This window comes from Aspergillus stella-maris, assembly GCF_047715825.1.
Source record: "Aspergillus stella-maris strain CBS 113639 unplaced genomic scaffold BDV14scaffold_2, whole genome shotgun sequence".
NCBI classification, from domain to species: domain Eukaryota; kingdom Fungi; phylum Ascomycota; class Eurotiomycetes; order Eurotiales; family Aspergillaceae; genus Aspergillus; species Aspergillus stella-maris.
In genome coordinates, this window is record NW_027396796.1 from 210603 (window position 1) to 230540 (window position 19938).

Below are 19938 nucleotides of genomic sequence, written 5' to 3' on the forward strand. Positions count from 1 at the left end.
TGTTTGGAAATATAGGCTCTAAGGACGTTCTTGGGCAGTTAATCTGAATCTCTGTAAACCAAGTTAAAAAAAACACAGTAACCAGATGCATTAGGTTGGCTGAACTGACATCAATAATGGCAACAGCCAAGTCAACCAATCAGACGCGCCCCGCGATCTCCCCCACGCGATACAGAAAAAAGTTGGTGGGGAAGATTCCAGGTTGGACGCTGCAATTACTCATTCAACAATACCCAAGGTCCTAGTCAAGTTTGCTAGAGCCTCAATTTGATATCTGCTTCGTCTCGTATCTAGAATTGGACACCCAAGCCCCAGGCTAATATCGCAATGCCTCTCTCACAACTTCAGGGAGTCAAGCTCCCCGCTTCGGCCGATTTCCACGGTGCGTGAACGATTTAGATGCCATTTGATATAATTTTGTATGGACCATTTGCTAATGCTGCCCAGTCCACCTTCGTGATGGCGACATGATGGAGCTCGTCACTCCGACCATCCGCCAAGGAGGTGTCAACACTGTATTCGTCATGGTAAGGACACAGATTGAAGCTTATCGATACGGGGATGAAGATTGAGAGATGATGAAGTTGCATTAAGAACGCCAAATAACATGCAATAACACTCTATTTAGCCGAATCTCGTCCCCCCTGTAACAACAGTCGACCGTGCGCTGGAGTACAAGGCCCGTCTCCAGGCCATCGAGCCGAACGTCAACTTCCTCATGTCGTTGTACCTGCACGAAAGCATCACGCCCGAGACCATCATTGACGCTAAGAAGCGCGGTATCACGGGTGTCAAGAGTTACCCTGCCGGTGTGACGACGAACTCGTCTTCTGGCGTTGTTGACTACGAGCTGTTTTATCCTGTCTTTGCGGAGATGGAGAAGCAGGGCTTGATCCTGAACTTGCATGGCGAGGTTCCGTCTCAGGGCGATGTGACTGTTCTTTCTGCTGAGGAGCGGTTCCTGCCGACACTTTTGCAGCTGCATGAGAAGTTCCCGAAGTTGAGGATTATCTTGGAGCACTGTACCACTGCTGCTGCTGTGGAGGCTGTCAAGAAGTGTGGACCGACTGTTGCGGGAACAAGTAATCAACCCCATCTTCCACCGGATAAACCTTGTGTATTTTGTCTGACGTGCCGCAGTTACTGCTCACCACTTGTCGATCATCATTGATTCCTGGGCCGGAGACCCATTTTGCTTCTGCAAGCCTGTCGCCAAGACGCCTGCCGATCGTGATGCCCTTCTGCGCGCGGCTGCCTCTGGCAATTCCAAGTTCTTCTTCGGCTCAGACAGTGCGCCGCATCCCGCAGCTTCCAAGCGTGGTGGTGAGAAGATCGCCGCTGGTGTCTTCACTCAGCCGTACACGACTCAGCTTGTCGTGGATGCCTTCGAGCAGGCTTGTCAGAACGGCGTCTTGAAGGAGGAAGACATCACTCCCGAGATTGTCGAGGGATTCATGAGCAAGTTCGGCCGCGCATTTTACGGCCTTGAGAACGAGCAGAAGGAGTTCATCACCCTTGAGAAGAAGGACGAGAAGGTCATCAACATCTTCAAGTCGGACAAGGTGGATGTTGTCCCATTCAGGCGGGATCAGGAGACATGGAGCGTGACATGGTCCTCATAGAGAAGCAGTTTAGTTACCGCCTCTTAAGTCAAACCCTCAATAGACTTCGAAAATAGCTTTCTTGTTTAGTCCTCCTTGTTCTCCTGCATGATCATACCAGCAACAGCCTCGAGGGCTTGTGCCTCAGAAATATCCAACTTGCGTCCGCCAACGGCGGGGTGTCCGTCATTGCCAACCGGAAGTTGGCCTGACCGCTCAAGGTGTAATCGGATTCGGCCTTCGATGTAGTCACGTCTTTCATCCGGCTTAGATTCCTTGTCGTTCGCAAGACCTGACTTCGGCATGGCGGCGAGCTTAGGACGAAGTTCAGTCAACAGCGCTTGCAGCGCAGGAAGTTGTGATAGGATAAACGCGGTCTTTGTCGTCAAAGGCGTGTGCTGCGCGTTCGACCCCGAGGCAACACCAACGCGAAGCTGCTGGGCAACCGCGCTGGTAGTTAAGAATGACAAACTCAAGCCCTTGTTTTCTGAGGTGCGGGCGGGCTGGTTCTCATCCTTCGTTTCCTCTTCTGAAGTCTGTGATGCTGACAAAATAGCTTTGAGCTGTGCGATTATCACTTCGTTCCTTGCGCTCTCCTGCTTTAATGTCTGGTTGAGTTTTTTCGTTTCTTGTAGCTTTTGTCGCAAAGCGAGTATGGTGTCAATGGTCGGCGCGTCAGGAGAAGGGTGTAGAGATATGTTCTGCAAGGTACGAAGATTAGAATAGCCGAGGGGTTCAAGTGTCTGTAAACGCGAACCTCATAATGTTTTAGCCTAATCCACCCCATCAAATCATCAGGCACCCTAAAGATATTTCGCAGGACGAAAATCTCGAATTTATCAAATGCTTTGTCCACAGTCGCCTCGAGCAGCGTTTCCAATTGGTGCAATCCATTCTCTAACTCCAGTTGCGCCTCCGGGTAAACAACGTTTCCATCTTCGTCAGTGTCGGGGATGGTCGAGCCGTTGTTCGCATGAGCGAAACCTAAACGTTCGGCAGGTGTGGATAATAGACCGCTTTCTAAGCTGGAAATCGCTTGATAAATCAAATTGTTGATAGAGTTGATAATGTCATCTATAAGCGACTGTAGCTGGGTTAGCGACTTGTCGCAAGGGTCTGGCTGCGGGCTGGGCGCAAACTCACGAGAGGAGTATAGCTGAAATGCTCAGTGAGCAATGAAGTGGTAAGATCGTCCATTATGTCAAGAAAGTGACAATTGACCCATCACCTAGCCGATTGTTGAGGCTTGGACGTCGGTGTCTGGTGAGTGACGGAGATAAACGCGACGCGTGGAGACGAATAATTTGAGTTGCGCGAGGGGAAGAAATGCCGCTGCGCCGCCAAGAGAATCACCAACTGACCCCAGACCGGTTCTTGACCCTCCAAGGACAACCAAGCTTCTCTTCGTTCAATTTTCCTAGATGATCTTGAAATCTCATCTAGCGGGGTGCATTCAATAGTCTGAGCCAATTTTGGCTCAAAAGGAAGATCCAGCCCCATGGTGTCGCAGCCGGTGACTCACTAACTCTAGACACTGGCACTGTTTGACTCAACGCCGCGGCTATGCTCAGTTTCCTAACCACCTAGCATCCACGAAAAGTGGCTTTGGTGGTTCGAAGACGCTCTTCCCCCAATACCTTGACTCACTGGGCTTCTGTACTGACACGAACATGACCGACACTAGATGAAAGCCAGATCAACTGCTCGTCCAAGATGAAGCATGGAAGGGCATATAAATGCCCCTAGATCCAGAGCTAATTCAAGTCTCAACCCAAGGATCAATCAATACTCTAGCTGTACTTGAAATTTCAACATGGCGGACAACAAACAGACCCCGGAAATCGAGTCGGAGCCAGCCTTTACAAAAGAAGACTCACCGAAGAGAAGCCCAAGCCCTCCAGCTGATGAGAATCGATCGGCATCTCCGGTATCGAAAGGCTCACAATCAGCAGAGAACAGACTTCGACCAGCGGCTGGTATGCAGCACTATGCTACTTGATAGCAATTTCGCTGACTTAGGAGCAGATATACTCAACCGCCTCGTCTGGGATGAGAGCTACGATAGCACCAATTTTGTCATTGGCTATGAGGATCGATTCGAAGGACGCATGGAAGCGAGCCTCAATTCCTGGAAACGAGAATCCACAGATGAAGAATTCATTCCTCAACACCGTATCCTCTATATCAAAAGAAAGTCGGACTCTGAGATTGTGTGGGACAGACGGCGGAGGATTGACCAGATATTCAAAAGCGGCAATTCTGCCTTTGACTATCTTGCGTTCCTGGCTTGAAATTCATTATATTCTTCTACTATTGCCAGTGATAGTTGTGGTGGATATGGAGGAGCTTAACTCCGTGACTGGGTTGCACCTTCCTCATGTACACTATGTTTCCACTGGCAGAACGAGACATCAACTTACCTTCTGGCACGAACAGAGTCACTTTATCTCTTTATTTCATTGCCAAAACAACCAACTTTTACTTTCATAGGTGCGAGCAATATGCCTCAGAAGCGCCATCGGATCGACTTTTCCCTGCTCAGAAGGCGTCAACGCTTCTCTTCGGCCTCCTCATCGAGTCTTTCTCCCACCGTCCCGGTCCTCGAGTCGCCACTTACCTTCCACGCGCTGGCCGCACAGGAGATATCAGAGGCAACACTCAAGCAGAACCGGTTCAATAGACTTCCAGGAAAGCCGTCCATGACCTTTGAGAACCAGGAGGATGACGACGATGGACCGATACCCAATCTCACATCTGGTGACCTCAAAGACGGTAGATCGCCGCTTACGGCACACAAGAGCAGCGCCGAGGAAAGGCCATTAACCCGACCAAAAAGCCAGTTCTACGAAGAGTCATTCAGTTCTCGTAGCCCATGGCTCACCACAGGTACCCGTGTAGGTCAGGATTCCTTTGTTGTGATTGAAATCAAAACAAACACCAACGTGAGCGCACCTTTGTAGCTCATATGAGCTCTACACTGACTTCGAATCCAGGTCAAAGACGAGGATTCTGTAACCTCAAAAGTTACCACGCGGATGGCACAAATCTATCAAAGGTCCGAGTCTTTCATGATCGTCACTATCCAGCAAATCGCATCTCTCCGCTTCGGTAATTTGGCACTGCCGGCATATTCGATGAAAATCTACGCTCTGCCTTATCTCATTGCGCCTATCACCAACCTTCGCAGCACTATACTCATCCAAGCGGCGCTCCAGGACATTCTGCACATTCCGCCTTCCCGGGGGATCATTCTGTATATCCCAGTCCCGGAGGAGAATATGGCAACGAACAATACGACAATGATGGGTGAAATTGCCCGTTTGGAGCATGATACACGTGGCCGAGAGCCCGGAATTTTCAAGGCTCTATCTCGTTCTCTGAGCAGGAGAAAGAAGTCAAGCAGCGCCGTGAGCGCTCCTCTGTCAGTTGCCACAACATCGTCCTGGGCCGCTGGGAGCGAGGCGTTAGACCAGAAACCAGCCGCGATCTCGGAATCTGAAGAAATGAACACTTCTGTTGATGAGGGCGATTCGCGATCCGGGAAGTCAAGAACCCTGAGGCTGTTTGTTTCGCGTCGGACACAGGAGCATCCCGGCCAGTCTGGTGCTGAGGAATAAGTAATTGGTTTTCTCTCCTACGCGGTGCGCTCTTCGGTTGCGCCGCTTGGAAGTATGGATGTGACCCTCATATGTTGATTATCGACGCAATGTATCGACCGTGAGTGACTGATCATCCGATTGATCGCGTTAAACACGAGCTGCCCAACTGTCTTTTTATCTGTTTTGGGGTTCTTTTGTCCAACTCATTACGTATATCAATCTGTATAGCTATTGGAAAACAGGCTGCTGGCTTTGAGAATATTCTATCTTATAGCTGCTAATTGATGAACTTCAACTTATTATTGTGTGTTAATGATTAGCCTATCAGTGGATGGCAGCTGGTTTATACTCGCTTGATATAAATCATTGTAGTTGCCAGACTTACACAAACAAACACCGATACGCCCAAGCAACCGACCAGTGCAGCTACTCCAATTCAACTTGAATCTGTTCATCAGTAATGATTAGCAGGTTCAAGTCTACCTACCTAGTCCACCGCACTTGCCTAAAAAGCTCGCACTTTCATCGCCGCAGAGAACACGCTCTCGAATTTTTCTCTAACACAATAGCTCTCTAACAACACATTCAGATCAAGTTTCACATCATTAAATCCCGCCTTGATAGAAGTATGTCGTCAAAATCGCCTGTCATCAAGGTCGAGGGAGATTACGATGATGAGTCTCCGTTGCAGAGGCAAGAGAGCGAACGTTCCATCAAGGAAGAGTCAGTCAATGATAAGGGCCTAGAAAGTGCTGCGGAAGAAACACAGACCGAAGGATCGGACGAAAGAAGGTCACAAACTGTCTGGGAGTCTACAACCTCTTCGATGCAAACTACTCCCGGCCTTGTGACGGAGATTCAAGGCGACCTTTTTGACGCTCAACATGGCGCAGCCTTAATTCGTGAGTTCATTGAGCTTCTCAGGGATATATGCTCTGTATGGTCAAAGCTAACACTGATCTCACCAAGATGCTTGCAATTGTGAAGGTAAATGGGGCAAGGGCATTGCGGAAGCCTTCAAGAAGAGGGCAAGATTCCCTGCCTTTCCCGTGGCTCGAAACACAATACTTACTATATGCTTTAATCTAGTATCCCGCAGCGTTCAAAATCTACAAGACACACTGCGACAAATACAAGAAAAATACAGTCACATTCCGCGAAGTAGACCCTCCCGAAGAAGCCGTTTCGGCCAGCACTGGCCGATCCGTCCGCCATCCTCGCACTCGAGTCCAATTGCCAGAGGGCACTGCCCTGATTATCAAGCCACAGCAGGAGGACTACGAAAAGGAGCCGAAGAAGAGGAAACACTGGGTAATATGTCTCTTCACATCGCGAGGATACGGGAAAAACGTCGACAATCCCGACACCGTCTTACAAAACACTGAACTAGCAATTGCCAACCTGGAAGAACAGCTTTTGGCGCTCGAGTCGATGCAGGCACAGTCTGGAGAGGCCGGTATCACGGAATTGCGGGCCTGTCGAATAAACGCTGGCAACTTTGATGTTCCATGGAATCAGACGAAAAGAATACTGGAGAATGCGACAAGAAACTTCACTGTTGTTACGCGACCGTGATGCTTTGAAAGAACAGACGGTGGGCACCACATCATCGGTGCATACAACAGCCCTAACGAATGGAATAAGAGACTAGGGTAGCTTGGTTAGGTCTTCCATTCTGCTTTCAGACGACTCAACCTCATACTGATATGTGTTTTTGTAGCGTACGTCACGGCGTGGAACAAATGAATTAAGCACTTGCATAGATAGTCCAATACTATGAATAGTTGAAATGGCCTCAACTCCATGGTGCACCAACAAGAAGAGCACTTTATGAGCTACGGGGGTGGCTACTAGCGTCGAATCAAGGTCATGTGATCAGTATCAAACTGGATGAATCGATTAAAGGTCTTGACCTTCTAGCTGAAGTCTGTATAGAGGTTTTATACCTATCTGAGAGCTTCATCCCTTCCTGAACAGGGATATCACCCCTGCTTTCGTTGCTAGGGATGTTGAATGTAGGGGCAGGTCGAGCGAGGTGCTGAATGTTGATTAGTAAGGCAGAACTTCGATTCTCCACCTCTCTCTGGTTGTCACACACTATAAGTCACATGACCTCGCGCCTGAGTCGCGACGCGCCGAACCGCAACCAACACCCAACACCCAACACCCAAGTCTTAAGTCTTCTCTTTTCCAAACGAAATAACACACAAAAATTGGACATCAGCCATGCCTCCAGAGCGTCAAACCGCCCAGAAACGCCGGCATCTGCCCTTCAAACCCCCAAGCCGAGCATCAGGAGACGCATCCGCATCCGCATCCGCATCGACATCCGGACCCTCCAAAGCAGCACCAAAGCCAAAGAAGATCACAAAACCAAGCACAACAGCCACGTCATCCAAAACCTCAAAACCAACATCACGCACTACAAAGCCCAAACCCGCTAAACTCTCTTCCTCCCGCCAAAGACCATCTCCCTCCCCCTCCAACTCCAACTCCGCCTCTGCATCAAACTCCAACCCCGCAGACGCAGACGCAGACGCAGACGCAGGCTCAGCCTCGGGATCAGAATCCGACAACGAAGCCTCCGAAGCAAACTACATCCTCGCCGAAATCACGCATCCAGAGCATAATAGCAAGACAGAGGACGTCCTTTCCTCTGACCCGCTTATCCCGCCGAAACTACTCACGAAGCTCGTGCACCATCACTTTAAGAACGAGAAGACGAAGATCGCGAAGGACGCAAATGGTGTTGTTGCGAAGTATATTGATGTTTTTGTGAGGGAGGCTGTTGCGCGCGCGGCGTTTGAGAGGGCTGAGGGGGGTGCTGGGGGGGATGGGTTTCTTGAGGTTGAGGATTTGGAGAAGATGGGGCCGCAGCTTGCTATGGATTTCTGAGTATTGATAACGACGTCAAGTTGCAGTTGTGGATATATTGTTCGGGAGTATGGGTGGGAGTTTGAATTATTTTCGGAGTTAGGTGTTCTGTTACGGCTCCGATTATTTGTTCGTGATACCAATTGTATGTTGATATTAAATCATCGATTATGAAATTGAACGCTATGCTTCGGATAAATTATATGAATCTATAATGCTTCTAAACGCCAGTTAACCCATCAACATCCGCCTGGCAGTTTCACCCACTTAGCAACGCATCCTTCGCCGCCGTCGTAGGTGTATCAACAGAATCAGCACCCGCAGCAAGACCCGTTGCATCAGCCTCTGCCTCTGCCACCCTCTTCCCGTTCTCATTCACTTTGTTCTCTTCCAATTTCTGCTTCTCGCCCTTCTTCAATTGCAAGGACCCATGCTCAAGTGCCTCCTCAGGTGTAGGTCGAACATGCGGCTGGCAAACCCAGAACGGCCTTCCATATTCTGCAATGGTAGCCTTTGACCCCGTCAGGGTAGGATCAAGCTTATGCTCGAACCGCTCGGGAAATTGCTCGTACTCCTTCAGCCCCTTCCTGGTTTCTGCTTCCAGGACAGAGAGGGTATGTTCGAAGGTAGACATATCGTATGGCGAAGAGCGGGCAAGGGCATCGCGGACGTTCGTGTGCGTTGCGATCAGCGGACGGAAAAGCTGGAAGAGATGCGGCTGCATGAATTTCGCGTTGATGTTGGCTGGGTTTCCGTGGCGGAAGCGGTGGCTTGGTTTTTCCTTTCGCGCGGCTTTCTCGGCTTTTTTGTCTTTCTTTTGTTTCTTCTTGGGTGGGCCTTCTTCCCCTTCTTGTTGTTCTTGGTTCTCTGCTTGGGTTTCTTGATCTTGTGCTGTGATTGTGGTGGGTTCTGATTGTTTGCCCTCGGGCTCGGGGTCTCCGGGGATCCAGAGGGATTTTCGTTCGGGTGGGGATTGCTCGAGGGTGTATTTGTAGATTATGTCTAGGTATCGTCGGAAGACGGCGTCGAGGCGGTATCCTCCTTTTCCGTCTCTGCCGCGCCAGTATTCTCTTCCTTCGCTGCCGACTGGGGGTGGCGGCGCAAAGATCGATGGGTCGGAGAGGTTTCCTTCTGCGCTCATCACGCCGTCTGCGCCGGTCTCCTCAAGGCACCGAGCTAGGTCATCGTGGTTGAGATTGTTGCCGTTCGCAAAGATGACGGTCTCCGGCGGGAGGTTGTCCCGCAGGTATCGAATGTAACTCCAGTCCGCCAACCCGGTAGCATGACCCTTCTGCTCTCTTGTCCGTCCATGGAGCGTTATGATACTCGCACCAGCAGAAAGGATCATCTTCGCGTACTCCAGCGTCTTCTCCTTCGACTCCTGAATCCGGAACTTCGCCGTAACTGGAACCGAGAGCTCAGTGTGCAGCTTATTGATCAGCTTATAGATCAAATCCCAATCCTCCTGCAAGAACGCCCCATAGTGTCCTTTCCGCGCAATACCCTGCGGACAGCCCAAGTTCAAATCAACAGCATCACAGTAGGGCGCAACATGCTGCGCAGCCTCGAGGAAATCATTCGGGTCATTAGCGCAGAACTGCACGAATAGCGGCCGGTCTATCTTCGGGTTTCCGTCTAGGTAGAGGTCTTGCGAGTCATCGCCTTTATGCCCGCCTGCGGCACGGATAGGTTGAAATGCCTTGTTGCGGTATCCAGCTTCTTCGCGGAAGAGGCGCGCGTGGAACATGGGGGTGTATGCGAGGACGGACTTTTGTTCTTCGGGAGACATAAAGGAGCGGGTGAGCATGCGCCAGCCCTGTACGAGCCATTCTGATTAGTCTGGGGTCAATCGAGTATGAGATGAATCGTAATTACAAATTCAGACCGGTCAACCATGGGCGCAACGATGTACCTCGGGCTTCCTATGCTCTTGTAAAATTCCCGGCCGTGGAGCTTCTTCGGAGCGGTTTGCGCAGCGCCATTGCCATTGGAGACGGCGGGGGCTGTCTCGGTAGCCATTTTGGTCTTGGACGAAGTAGAAAAGAGAGAGACGAGTCGCCCCAGGCGCGGGGTCAAAAATCGAAAAGACGCTATGATGGCTGGTGTATCAAGAATGCAATGAGGAAAGCAAAAATTGCAAACGCTCTATTCTTTATTTCATGCGGAGTAGAAACGGAGGCAAGTCGGCGACTATTTTTTGGCGACGATATCTTGCAGCGCGATAACGTTGTTCCGGGTATCTTATCGGCTGTAGATCTCTTGGCGCTCCATACTGCAAGCGGGATCTTATTTATACCCCGTCCCGCCGAGGGGTGATGGTTCCAATTTCCAGATTTCTGGTCATGATCTTTCTACCGTCGTGAACACATCAGAGGCAGGGCTTCTCATGGCGCGTGGATACAGCCTTGAATATGTCACGAATAGGCGCTACGTCAGTAAACTCACTGGATACTGTTAGCGGCGCTGGTGAGTCGGTGAGTCCTTCATGATCAGGATAAATTACTGACGATCATTCAGGGTCCTCGTTAATTGCACTCTCAGACGATGGGGAGCTTGCCGCTCAGCTCAATGGGAAAGATTTAATTCTTCATCTCAACCCCACCTCTTCAGACTTCAGAGAAGTCCAAATCATCAAAGTCAAAGACACAGGATGCAAGTTCCTGAAATTCTCCCGGTCAACGAACGGAACACGGCGTCTTCTATACGCCACTGATTCTCGCGTTCTCGTCTGGGACCTTAATCCTTTGCAGCAGCATTCGGAGATTGAGAACATCGAGCCCGGCGCTCTGAACATCGATTTCGGCACTGATGAGAACGAGATCATTGTGTTTCATGCATTCAACACAAAACTCACGGCTTTTGGCCTAGACTCTGGTCGCAGTCATGTTATCAAATCCCCTAAAACTTTTAACCAGAACGGATCTGGATATCGGCCGAAAACCGGGCAGCTTGCAATTCTGCTGAAACCTGAGACTACCGATCTGTTGACAGTGCATGAGTCCCGGTCCTATGAACTCATAGGACGTGAGCTTCTTCCCACGGTAGACGCGCAAGGCTTAAAATGGAGTCCTGATGGACGGTGGATAGCCATTTGGGAGGCCGCAAGTGCAGGGACAAAGATTCTCATTTCTACTGCAGACGGCCAGCTTTTCAGGACTTATACCGGCCTACCGGAGTCTGACGGCTCATTTGACTTAGGGGTCAGAGTGATTGAATGGAGCCCTGCTGTGCACGGTGGCTCATCGCAAGTCTTGGCTGTTGGAAAGGTTGATGGGACAGTGGACCTTCTTGGGACAAAAACAGTAAGAAACCCTGCCAGATCTGACCGGGTCCATGGCTAATCCCTCAGTTCTCTTGTTCATCCACGCTCTCTCATGTGTTCCAAATCGACCAGAACTCCCCTAGCATTTGGCGGGAACGCTACGCCGCAAGCGGCATGAGCCTAGAATACGCGGAGTCGTCAAGCTCTTCTGCCTTCACCAACCCTGTCGAGGCTACTAATGCTCCTCGGGGTGTATCAATAATGGGTTTCAGTCATGATGGTAAGCTTCTAAGCACCGTGGACCAAGCACGACCAAACATTGTCTGGATATGGAACTTGGAGGATACACCGACTCTAGTATCAGCTTTAGTCCACGAGCATATCGCTCGACAAGTCATATGGCACCCATCAAGCACACAGCTGCTGATCACTACCGCTAACAATGCTCTACCCGGCGTCCGATACTGGAGCCCACTTGGTTCACCATCCAACGTCCGAATACCTGTTACAAAGAATGAGAGCGGCCGAAACGATGTGCGGTGGCTAGTCTCCGATGATAACCAGAGCTCAAGGTTCTGGTTTGGCTCCCAGGATGATTATGTTTTGGGTCATATTGAACAGGACGAAGATGGCATAACCGTTTTCAAATGCTCAAATACGTTGGGTGGAAAGGTGACTGCTGGTAGCCAGGGCACAATGATGAGTCGATGAAACATATGTCTTGTATCTGAATATATCAATAATCTAGTATGCGATGTCTTCATTACCTCACGGGTCTGTCTTCTCTCAACACTATTCTGTCCATCTATACTTTATAGGGTGCCTCAGTTTTTAAGGCCGCAAGGTATAGTTTCGGAGAGCCAATCATCGCAAGGCAAGTAACCGAGCCAGCTGACCGGCCAGGGCTTAGGGTTCAAGTTCACGTGATACCGGCCTCCCCACTCGAATTTTGCACTTGGGCTCAACTTCCGACACAGCAGTCTCGCAGCTTCCAACAACCTCACATATCGACAAAATGGTGAGTTGCGACCCCTACCTGGATACATGGATATTGCTCGGAATGATACTAATAGACGACATAGGCTCCCGCTAAGAAGAAGTGGTCCAAGGGCAAGGGTATGCTTTCTCCGTCCTCATCCTGATTCCTATCCTCAACCCCCGTTACCGAATGATCATCGATTTCGCGATTTTCGACAAAGCAAGCAACGAAAAACATCCGCTCGGCTCTCGTACTCGATTCTGGATCTTGAACAAACGAACTAACGTATTTGCGTCTATAGTCAAGGACAAGGCCCAGCACGCCGTCGTCCTCGAGAAGGCCACTGCTGAGAGACTCCAGAAGGACGTCCAGTCCTACCGTCTCATCACCGTCGCCACCCTCGTCGATCGTCTCAAGATCAACGGCAGCTTGGCCCGCAAGGCCCTCGCTGATCTCGAGGAGAAGGGACAGATCAAGAAGGTTGTCGGTCACTCCAAGATGAACATCTACAGTACGTCCGCCTGCAAACACCCAGACACACCAGTCATTTTCGGAGGAACGAGTCGATGCTAACAGTATACTTACAGCCCGCGCCGTCACCGCCGAGTAAACGCTTTCTCATAACGAATGATTTTCCTCGCGGTCTTACGATACCTTTGCTACGAATGATATCTTTAAAATCCGGAATTCGGCTAGGCGAATGATGTTGGTGGTACGATTATCGACCTCGCATGTTCATTGCATGGAATGAAAAGTCGCGCTACTGGACGTGTCAAGTACATTGCAGTGACTCAAATCAAATCAACCTGATCAATTTGTTCAACTTGTTTCTACATTCTGTAACGGGCGGAGGTTTCTGTATATCTGCCGTAGCGTCAACTGTACATCTGGGGTTTGAATTGCAGGAGTTGACACTCTGCTACCGGCCGTAACTCTACGTCACACTACCACATCCCCTTCCCCAGGTCAACCTTCTATTTCCCACCCTGGCTCTTCTCCCTCTTAGGCCTCTGCTTCCTCGCAGCCTCACAAAGCTCCCTCTTCCCACCCTCAACCTTCTCCCTCTCCCATTCCTCGGCAGTTTTCACAACCTTCCCAACCTCAAAATACTTCTTATGGTTCCCAAAGAACCCAGCCCAATGCGCAATACTCTTCTCAACTCTCTTCCTGGCCGCTCTCAAATCCTGCTCCCTTCTCTTCTTCCTCTCACCACTGGTCAACATCTCCAGTTCCTCGGGCTCGTCAAGCGGGATGAACATCTCTTCCACACCCGAAATGTCATCTGTAAGATCCTCTTTGAAGCACCCTGTTACGAAAGCGCGGGTTGCGTCGCGGCCTGCGAAGAAGTGGTAGCCGCCGCCCGGGCCGTACATGGCCGGGTTGGCGGAGACGTCGAAGATTGTGCCGTTGATCGCGACGTAGATTGGTAAATCGGGGGTTTCGCCATTGTAGGCGAGGAGTTCGGTTGGTGTTAGGGTTACGGGACCTTTCTGTTCATCTCAGATATGGTGGTTAGCATGGGCTTGGTTGGGTGGAAGTATGGTATGGAGGGGTGGACGAGAAGACATACAAAGTACTGCATGACTTCCGGCAAATTCGTAAACCATGGCTTGTATCCCCATGTCAAAGACGCCGCGTCCGTAAGGTAATACGATAAACCGCATGACACAACGACAAGTGTAAGGAGGACGCGGAAGATATCGAGTATGCCGATGCCGCCGCCGGTGCTGGCCGAGATGTCATTGCGACTTGTTGTTTTCAATTGTTTAGAGGTATTCTTTGAGGCCGTTGGCCTTTGGCGTAGTTCAGACATGTTGGATTGCAAAGCCAGAAAGGGCTGGCATGAGTAGTGTAAGGATGTGTGAATGGGATTGGAAGTACGGTAGATAAATAGTGGGCGGATGAGGCTGCCAGTGGGAGGACAGATATTTGGAATGATGACTGAAACGCCGATGGATGGGGTGATTGCTCAACGACAGCTGTCCCCGTGGATGCCGAGGGGCAAAGATCGACTGGAGGGTTATTGTGTACAATCCAGTGTCTACTCGACTTCTTAAAGTGTTGTTCTGCGCAAGATACTTTAATAGTTGTGAGGGTGGCGGTGATCTACTGATCACTCCCGTACCGAGGTTAAAGAAAACTTCGGTCGAGAATTGAGAGCGAGATACGAGGGAGGTTTACAGAACTTTCTACGTCCAGGAAATAATATCGTGAATGAAATGAGTATCCATTGATCATAAATCTGATGTTGCCGAGCTCATTGCCATCAAATGTGGCTCGCAGTAGTGCTTCGTTTCCATGTAACAGCGCTTCTGCCACTCTCGAGTAACCAACTGACGACACCGACGGGGGATGACCAAGCAAGAAAAACCTAAGAATCTTGTACAAGTCAGCAAAGCCCACGAGATTCGTGAAGTGAAGAAAGCAATGCGTGTAAAATCAATCTCGTCAGACATCCAAGGAAGTACAATGCGCACAGAGCACGTCTAGATTGGGTTCTGTCGACGGCTAGCGTGGAAACTGCGAATGTGGAAAAGTTTTTCATCATCGAGATTGAGAGGATCGAAGGATCCATTGTGAGGGAGATAGTGTGTATAACGCTGAAGGTGCTTGACCGCGATGCGACGGATAGAACTTACCATGTATTTGTTAGCTGAAGCAGGCGTAGAGACAATAGAGGCGAGTCATTTGATATGCACATCTGAGACTCGACATTTGAATCTGCAGGCGGCGAGAGAAAGTGGTGTTTCTCGCTTCCTGAGAGAAAGCTTGAGTGTTTGGGAGAGATGAAGCGAAACTTTTTTCAAGTCGCTTTTCTAGCACGGGCGGAAGAAGGTTGCACCGATTCCGTGAGCCCGTTCTTCCCACCGAACGAATGGCGCCTTTCCGTTTTGGGTGAACATGAATCTGCTTTTGTCTATATAAACCAGCCCCCAAGGATATTTAGTACATACGACCACAGGGTGTGGAGAACAGGGCTTCCCGTCCGCTCAGCCGTACTTAAGCCACACGCCGGCTGGTTAGTAGTATGGTGGGTGACCACATGCGAATCCCAGCTGTTGTATGTTTTTCGCTTTCTTTTTTTTTTCTCATCTCAATTCAAAAGCGCAGAAAGCCCTCGGAGTAGCAAATATGCCAGGCGGAGCTTCTGGATACAGTGCAATGGTGATTCCATAATCCTTGCGTAGCTATGCTTTTATTTCTTTTTCTCACCTATCATTTAAGGTTTTGGTATTGAATAGGTTTTAAGCAAGAAAGAGCTAGAATACAACAAATCATAATGTCAAAAAGTCGCTTGTAGGCGGCTGTTCGATCTGCCGTTGCTCTGAACTGCGTTCCGCATCCTCATCTCGTTCCCAACTTCGTGAGAGCACGTCGTTCAAGGCTTGCTGGAAGGTGCGGCAGTTCATGTCAATCAATCCCTTCTTTTCCTTGGCCTCCTTGTTTCGGATGACAGAGACAAGGCAGAGATACCTACGAATATTAGCATAATTCCATGGGTCATACAGCTGCAACATACTTGTTCATTTCCATTAGATGAATCATGGTTTCATCCTGCAGGGCAACATGGCTTTCAGCGTCGTGGTTTTGGTCGCCCTTTGACTTGCGGAGTGCGTGCTCCCAAGAGTAGAGCTCTGAAATGTCGACGATAACGTCGATATAGTCTGAACACATCTCGTAACAGGACATGTCCACAGGTCGGGTGTCAGATGCAATATAAATTTTGCTCAGCACGTCGAAGAGATAACTTTTTTCGAACCCACAATTGTTCGATAGTGTGTTGATTAGGTTCTCCAAGGTGGAGAGATTGGGGATGAGCTTTTGAATGACTTTGCTGAAAGCCTCAAAGACCGAGTAGTCGTAGATCGAAGTCAGATAATAGTGGACTGGAGCATTTTCATATCCAGCATCGCTGAGCTCGTCAGAGATGAGCTGAACAATGTCTTGAAATGTATCCGTGCGGTATTCATCTGAGAGTCCGTCCACTTTGTGAATAAACACTTCGATGTTAATATTCGGGCAGTACTGCTGGACGGACAAGATTGTACGGTTGAGACGAGTAACAGACTCCATATAATCATCTTGTGCGTCAATAACCCAAACAAGAGCGCCGTTGCTTCCGAAAATTTCTTCAAGATCAAACGACGGGTCATGATATTCGAGCTGGCCGGGAAAGTCCCAAACTTGAAAGTCCATGAACGAACTCCGCCAACATTAGAACATAAACGTCAGAGTTGGGTCAAATGAACTCACTGTACAGAATCTCTTTGAATGCGAGTAGTAGACTCCAGAAAGAGAGTTTCATTCGGAGGCATCTTGTGGAAGACAACGCTGGCAATGGACGACTTGCCACTCCTGGGGACAATCAGTACCTTGTGTAGTCTTTGATGCGGGTGGTCCATACCGACGAAGTCCCATTAGAAGAAGACGAGGCTTGAAATCAGGGGCCTTGTCGGATTTGGCCCGAGCCAGCTGACGAGGTGTGTTTGCGCCCTCCATGCTGTCTAAATATCACCAGTCCAGGGGGATCACACTCAATGGTAAGGCTAGACCCTAACACATCATCAGCTCTCATTATATCAAACATCTTCCAGGTTGTTGTATACTTACCTGCGAAAGTGTTGTTCCCAAAGAGGGTGGTCGAAGAGCGCCAAAATATGGGAGGAGAAAGTATTCCAGTGCTGCCCAGAAGTTCTATTTTCAGTGTGTGTGCGATAATATCAACGCTGAAGGTTGATAGCTTGGCTTTTTCAGTTTCAAAGTCGCCACACAATCAACAGTCCAAAGCCCCATCTAAACAATTCAACGTCTCGTGAAGGAACAAACCCCCGCTCGTGGATAAATCGCAGCAGACGAACAGATGAACGACAAGGGCTCAGTACCCGAAACCCATGTTTGATGTGCGGTATGTGGAGCAGTTTCGGCGGATATGGTGAACTATATATAGCTTTTGCTCGTTGATTAGGTGCACATTGAGCGACAGTGAATATACACCTATGCGGAGTTGGTGTGCGGAGAAGATGATCAGTGACCCCTTGCCGAGAGCGATCCTGTTTTGTGCAGAGTCTGGTTCCTGCGGGGAAACGGCTTGTAAGTCGCGACAATTCGGTCTTTAGGCTGGCGATCAATTGGCTTCGAAGGTGCTGGGCAAGCTCAGAGAGTGAGGAGAGAAGGAGGTTGCGATAGTTGAAGCCGTGCGCTTTGGCGATAAGCCGGGGATAAGCCTGGTCTTGGCGTCTTTTGTGCAGGCGGGCCGGTTTATGTACACAATCTGCGTGTCTGAGACGCGACATGCAGCAATCTTTGGGTTTCTGGTGTCCTTGAGCTTTCACTCGAAAGGGCGCATCTTATCAGTGAAGATCAGCAAACACATATATTCGGCACTTGAGCAGAATGCGGCTTTGATACAGCATCGGCAGGTGACCGGTGCTGGTCAGCTGATTGGCTACCTGTGCGTCATCACCGCCAATTGTTCGTTGTCTCGGCCTCTTGTCCGCTCCAAGTCTCCAACTGCCCAACGAGGAGGAATCTTCTCTCCTTTGAATCCTCTCCGTGCCTGGTACTTGGGATCATTGTCTCGGGATGACGACCCTTATCCCCCGCGGACCTTACTCTCAGGAGGAGATCAACAATCTGTATCCCAGGGAATTGAAGCTTCAACTTGTTCAAGTCGTACGTGCCGATCTTATCTCCTCCGATCAGCCCCAATCACAATATTTCTCCTAACTTTTGCCCAGTTTTTACGACACGGTACGGATGAGATCATTCGAGCGATACGAAGTCAGCATCTAACAACAATATTTAGGAGAGCGTACACCCGTGTCATCGCGATTTGAGAATGTACCAAGCCCTTCTTACCCCAGGTTTAATACTAGAGCTAACCTCTTCTAGGCGGGACTATCACCATGTAAATGAAACCACCAATCCTTATAACTCGCCTTTCCTCGCTGACCTTTCCTTCCTACAACAAAGACTGGCCTTACTGTAATGTCGCTCGGCGCATGGTCCAAATGGCGGGAAGCAATGAGGACCTTTCGGCCTGGAACGGCTTCCAGTGGCGGCGGAAGATGGAGACATTCGGTGACAAGGACCAGACGATAGTTACTGTTGGCGCAGGCGATGACATCGAGGGTATCTGGCAAGTGACATCGGAAGGCACTATAAGGCGGGGGTGCTAATGGCATGCGAACAGTCAGCACGGCGAGTTGACGGACAAAGGGCGCGAGACAACCTATCAGCTCGGCCAGCGCCTACGACACCTCTATGTGAACCAGCTCGGATTCATGCCCAAGATAAAGTCCGATACCGAAGACATCTATCTCCGCGCGACAACCATTCCGCGAGCTCTAGAGTCTTTACAACAAGCGTTCTGGGGAATGTACCCTCCCAATGCCCGTACGGAAGACCTCAAGCCGCCCGTGATCGTCGCGCGATCAGTATCAGAGGAAACTCTTTTCCCCAATGAAAGCAATTGCCGCCGATTCAGGCAACTGGCTCGACTTTTCGCCGATAAAGCAGCCCTAAAATGTGCGTTCTCAGGTACTCAGGAGGCGACGTGATGCTCACATACAAATCTCACCAGGGAATAATACCGAAGAAATGGACTACATCAACAAAGTCTATTCCAAATGGATGCCTGAGAACTCACCTCGAGTCGCTGTAGACTCACACCCCCGTCTATCCGGTATCCAAGATACTATCAACGCAACGGATGCCCACGGCCCGGCAACCAGACTTCCCGCGGAGTTCTACAACGACAAGGCTCGGGCCTATATGGAACACATTGCCGTCGATGAATGGTTCACCGGTTACAACCAGAGCACGGAATACCGCAAGCTTGGAATTGGTGCTCTAATGGGTGACATCGTCGACCGCATGGTCACCACAGCCGTAGACGGTGGCTGGCGCAGCGCGACCGCTGCCTCAGGTACCACCGGGGAGAAGGGCAAAGCCATCAAGTTCGCCATGAGCGGATGCCACGACACCACCCTCGCCGCCATCCTCGGCAGTCTAGGCGCCCTCGATGGCAGATGGCCTCCTTTCACCTCCTCTGTCGCCATCGAGCTCTTCTCCCGCGCAGCAAATGCCGACACTGACGCTTTTGCAAACGCCACATCTCCCGCACCTAAACAAGGCGGCGGCCTCTTCTCTTTCCTCTCCTCAGCCCCCAGCAAACCACCAAGCCACCTTTCCCCATCCCCAACAGCCCGCACCCCTCTCGCCTCCCTCCCTACTTCTGCCCGCGACTCCCTCCAAAAACACTACGTCCGCATCCGCTACAACGACAAGGTTGTCAAGGTCCCCGGCTGTGCTGCGAAGCCCGAGAACCACCTCCCCGGTGACGAGACATTCTGCACGCTAGACGCATTCAAGGAGATCGTTGACAAGTTCACGCCCAGGAGCTGGAAGAACGAGTGCTTGGCTAATCTTGGCGAGGGCTTGTATGGCAAGGATGAGAAAGAGAAGGCCGTTGCTGGTTTCTAGAGATTTACCGACGTTTACTCTCTAGAGATAGATTTGCGCAGCTAAGGAGATTGTAGATACATACAACACATACAGAATTTAATTTGGAAAATATATACAAATGCATACGATGCAGCTTATTAATTGTTTCATATAGAG

General features: G+C 50.0%; 12 protein-coding genes across 12 annotated transcripts; 8 read left to right on the top strand and 4 right to left on the bottom strand.

Annotated features, from left to right (window-relative positions):
• The first annotated feature begins 129 nt into the window (after positions 1 to 129).
• BDV14DRAFT_41208 (dihydroorotase) lies at positions 130 to 1655 on the top strand. Its single transcript, XM_073776711.1, has 4 exons — positions 130 to 382; positions 448 to 527; positions 629 to 1082; positions 1141 to 1655. The coding sequence occupies exons 1-4, from the start codon at positions 328 to 330 to the stop codon at positions 1620 to 1622; spliced, it is 1071 nt and encodes a 356-aa protein (XP_073633249.1). The 5' UTR covers positions 130 to 327; the 3' UTR covers positions 1623 to 1655.
• On the bottom strand, positions 1655 to 3067 carry BDV14DRAFT_41214 (MIND complex subunit MTW1). The gene is made up of 3 exons (XM_073776712.1): positions 2745 to 3067; positions 2359 to 2685; positions 1655 to 2302 (listed from the first exon to the last, which is right to left on the bottom strand). Exons 1-3 carry the CDS (start codon positions 2796 to 2798, stop codon positions 1688 to 1690), a joined length of 996 nt encoding a protein of 331 aa, XP_073633250.1. The 5' UTR covers positions 2799 to 3067; the 3' UTR covers positions 1655 to 1687.
• A 347-nt stretch (positions 3068 to 3414) lies between these two features.
• Positions 3415 to 3892, top strand: BDV14DRAFT_194989 (DUF504 domain-containing protein; the record flags this gene model as incomplete). Its single annotated transcript, XM_073772074.1, has 2 exons — positions 3415 to 3577; positions 3627 to 3892. The coding sequence occupies 2 exons, from the start codon at positions 3415 to 3417 to the stop codon at positions 3890 to 3892; spliced, it is 429 nt and encodes a 142-aa protein (XP_073633251.1).
• A 105-nt stretch (positions 3893 to 3997) lies between these two features.
• Positions 3998 to 5274, top strand: BDV14DRAFT_41230 (MIF domain protein). Its single transcript, XM_073776713.1, has 2 exons — positions 3998 to 4543; positions 4595 to 5274. Exons 1-2 carry the CDS (start codon positions 4103 to 4105, stop codon positions 5216 to 5218), a joined length of 1065 nt encoding a protein of 354 aa, XP_073633252.1. The 5' UTR covers positions 3998 to 4102; the 3' UTR covers positions 5219 to 5274.
• A 554-nt stretch (positions 5275 to 5828) lies between these two features.
• Positions 5829 to 6775, top strand: BDV14DRAFT_194991 (uncharacterized protein; the record flags this gene model as incomplete). The annotated part of the gene is made up of 2 exons (XM_073772075.1): positions 5829 to 6137; positions 6290 to 6775. 2 exons carry the CDS (start codon positions 5829 to 5831, stop codon positions 6773 to 6775), a joined length of 795 nt encoding a protein of 264 aa, XP_073633253.1.
• A 651-nt stretch (positions 6776 to 7426) lies between these two features.
• Positions 7427 to 8095, top strand: BDV14DRAFT_194992 (CENP-X/MHF2 family protein; the record flags this gene model as incomplete). Its single annotated transcript, XM_073772076.1, has 1 exon — positions 7427 to 8095. The coding sequence occupies one exon, from the start codon at positions 7427 to 7429 to the stop codon at positions 8093 to 8095; it is 669 nt and encodes a 222-aa protein (XP_073633254.1).
• Positions 8096 to 8139: 44 nt separating this feature from the next.
• BDV14DRAFT_162914 (tRNA-dihydrouridine synthase family protein) lies at positions 8140 to 10234 on the bottom strand. The gene is made up of 2 exons (XM_073766950.1): positions 9950 to 10234; positions 8140 to 9890 (listed from the first exon to the last, which is right to left on the bottom strand). The coding sequence occupies exons 1-2, from the start codon at positions 10091 to 10093 to the stop codon at positions 8334 to 8336; spliced, it is 1701 nt and encodes a 566-aa protein (XP_073633255.1). The 5' UTR covers positions 10094 to 10234; the 3' UTR covers positions 8140 to 8333.
• Positions 10235 to 10388: 154 nt separating this feature from the next.
• Positions 10389 to 12152, top strand: BDV14DRAFT_162915 (WD40-repeat-containing domain protein). The gene is made up of 3 exons (XM_073766951.1): positions 10389 to 10540; positions 10592 to 11376; positions 11424 to 12152. The coding sequence occupies exons 1-3, from the start codon at positions 10486 to 10488 to the stop codon at positions 12045 to 12047; spliced, it is 1464 nt and encodes a 487-aa protein (XP_073633256.1). The 5' UTR covers positions 10389 to 10485; the 3' UTR covers positions 12048 to 12152.
• A 149-nt stretch (positions 12153 to 12301) lies between these two features.
• Positions 12302 to 13113, top strand: BDV14DRAFT_41277 (40S ribosomal protein eS25). The gene is made up of 4 exons (XM_073776715.1): positions 12302 to 12354; positions 12419 to 12446; positions 12617 to 12826; positions 12903 to 13113. The coding sequence occupies exons 1-4, from the start codon at positions 12352 to 12354 to the stop codon at positions 12923 to 12925; spliced, it is 264 nt and encodes an 87-aa protein (XP_073633257.1). The 5' UTR covers positions 12302 to 12351; the 3' UTR covers positions 12926 to 13113.
• Positions 13114 to 14387, bottom strand: BDV14DRAFT_41274 (putative heme/steroid binding domain protein). Its single transcript, XM_073776714.1, has 2 exons — positions 13886 to 14387; positions 13114 to 13805 (listed from the first exon to the last, which is right to left on the bottom strand). Exons 1-2 carry the CDS (start codon positions 14126 to 14128, stop codon positions 13290 to 13292), a joined length of 759 nt encoding a protein of 252 aa, XP_073633258.1. The 5' UTR covers positions 14129 to 14387; the 3' UTR covers positions 13114 to 13289.
• A 1066-nt stretch (positions 14388 to 15453) lies between these two features.
• Positions 15454 to 16972, bottom strand: BDV14DRAFT_41350 (GTR/RAG family Ras-related GTP-binding protein). Its single transcript, XM_073776717.1, has 5 exons — positions 16927 to 16972; positions 16721 to 16869; positions 16570 to 16671; positions 15836 to 16519; positions 15454 to 15789 (listed from the first exon to the last, which is right to left on the bottom strand). Exons 2-5 carry the CDS (start codon positions 16813 to 16815, stop codon positions 15591 to 15593), a joined length of 1080 nt encoding a protein of 359 aa, XP_073633259.1. The 5' UTR covers positions 16816 to 16869; positions 16927 to 16972; the 3' UTR covers positions 15454 to 15590.
• Positions 16973 to 17754: 782 nt separating this feature from the next.
• Positions 17755 to 19923, top strand: BDV14DRAFT_41336 (putative acid phosphatase). Its single transcript, XM_073776716.1, has 7 exons — positions 17755 to 17988; positions 18054 to 18066; positions 18122 to 18156; positions 18208 to 18223; positions 18289 to 18454; positions 18509 to 18843; positions 18899 to 19923. Exons 1-7 carry the CDS (start codon positions 17899 to 17901, stop codon positions 19798 to 19800), a joined length of 1557 nt encoding a protein of 518 aa, XP_073633260.1. The 5' UTR covers positions 17755 to 17898; the 3' UTR covers positions 19801 to 19923.
• Positions 19924 to 19938: the final 15 nt, after the last annotated feature.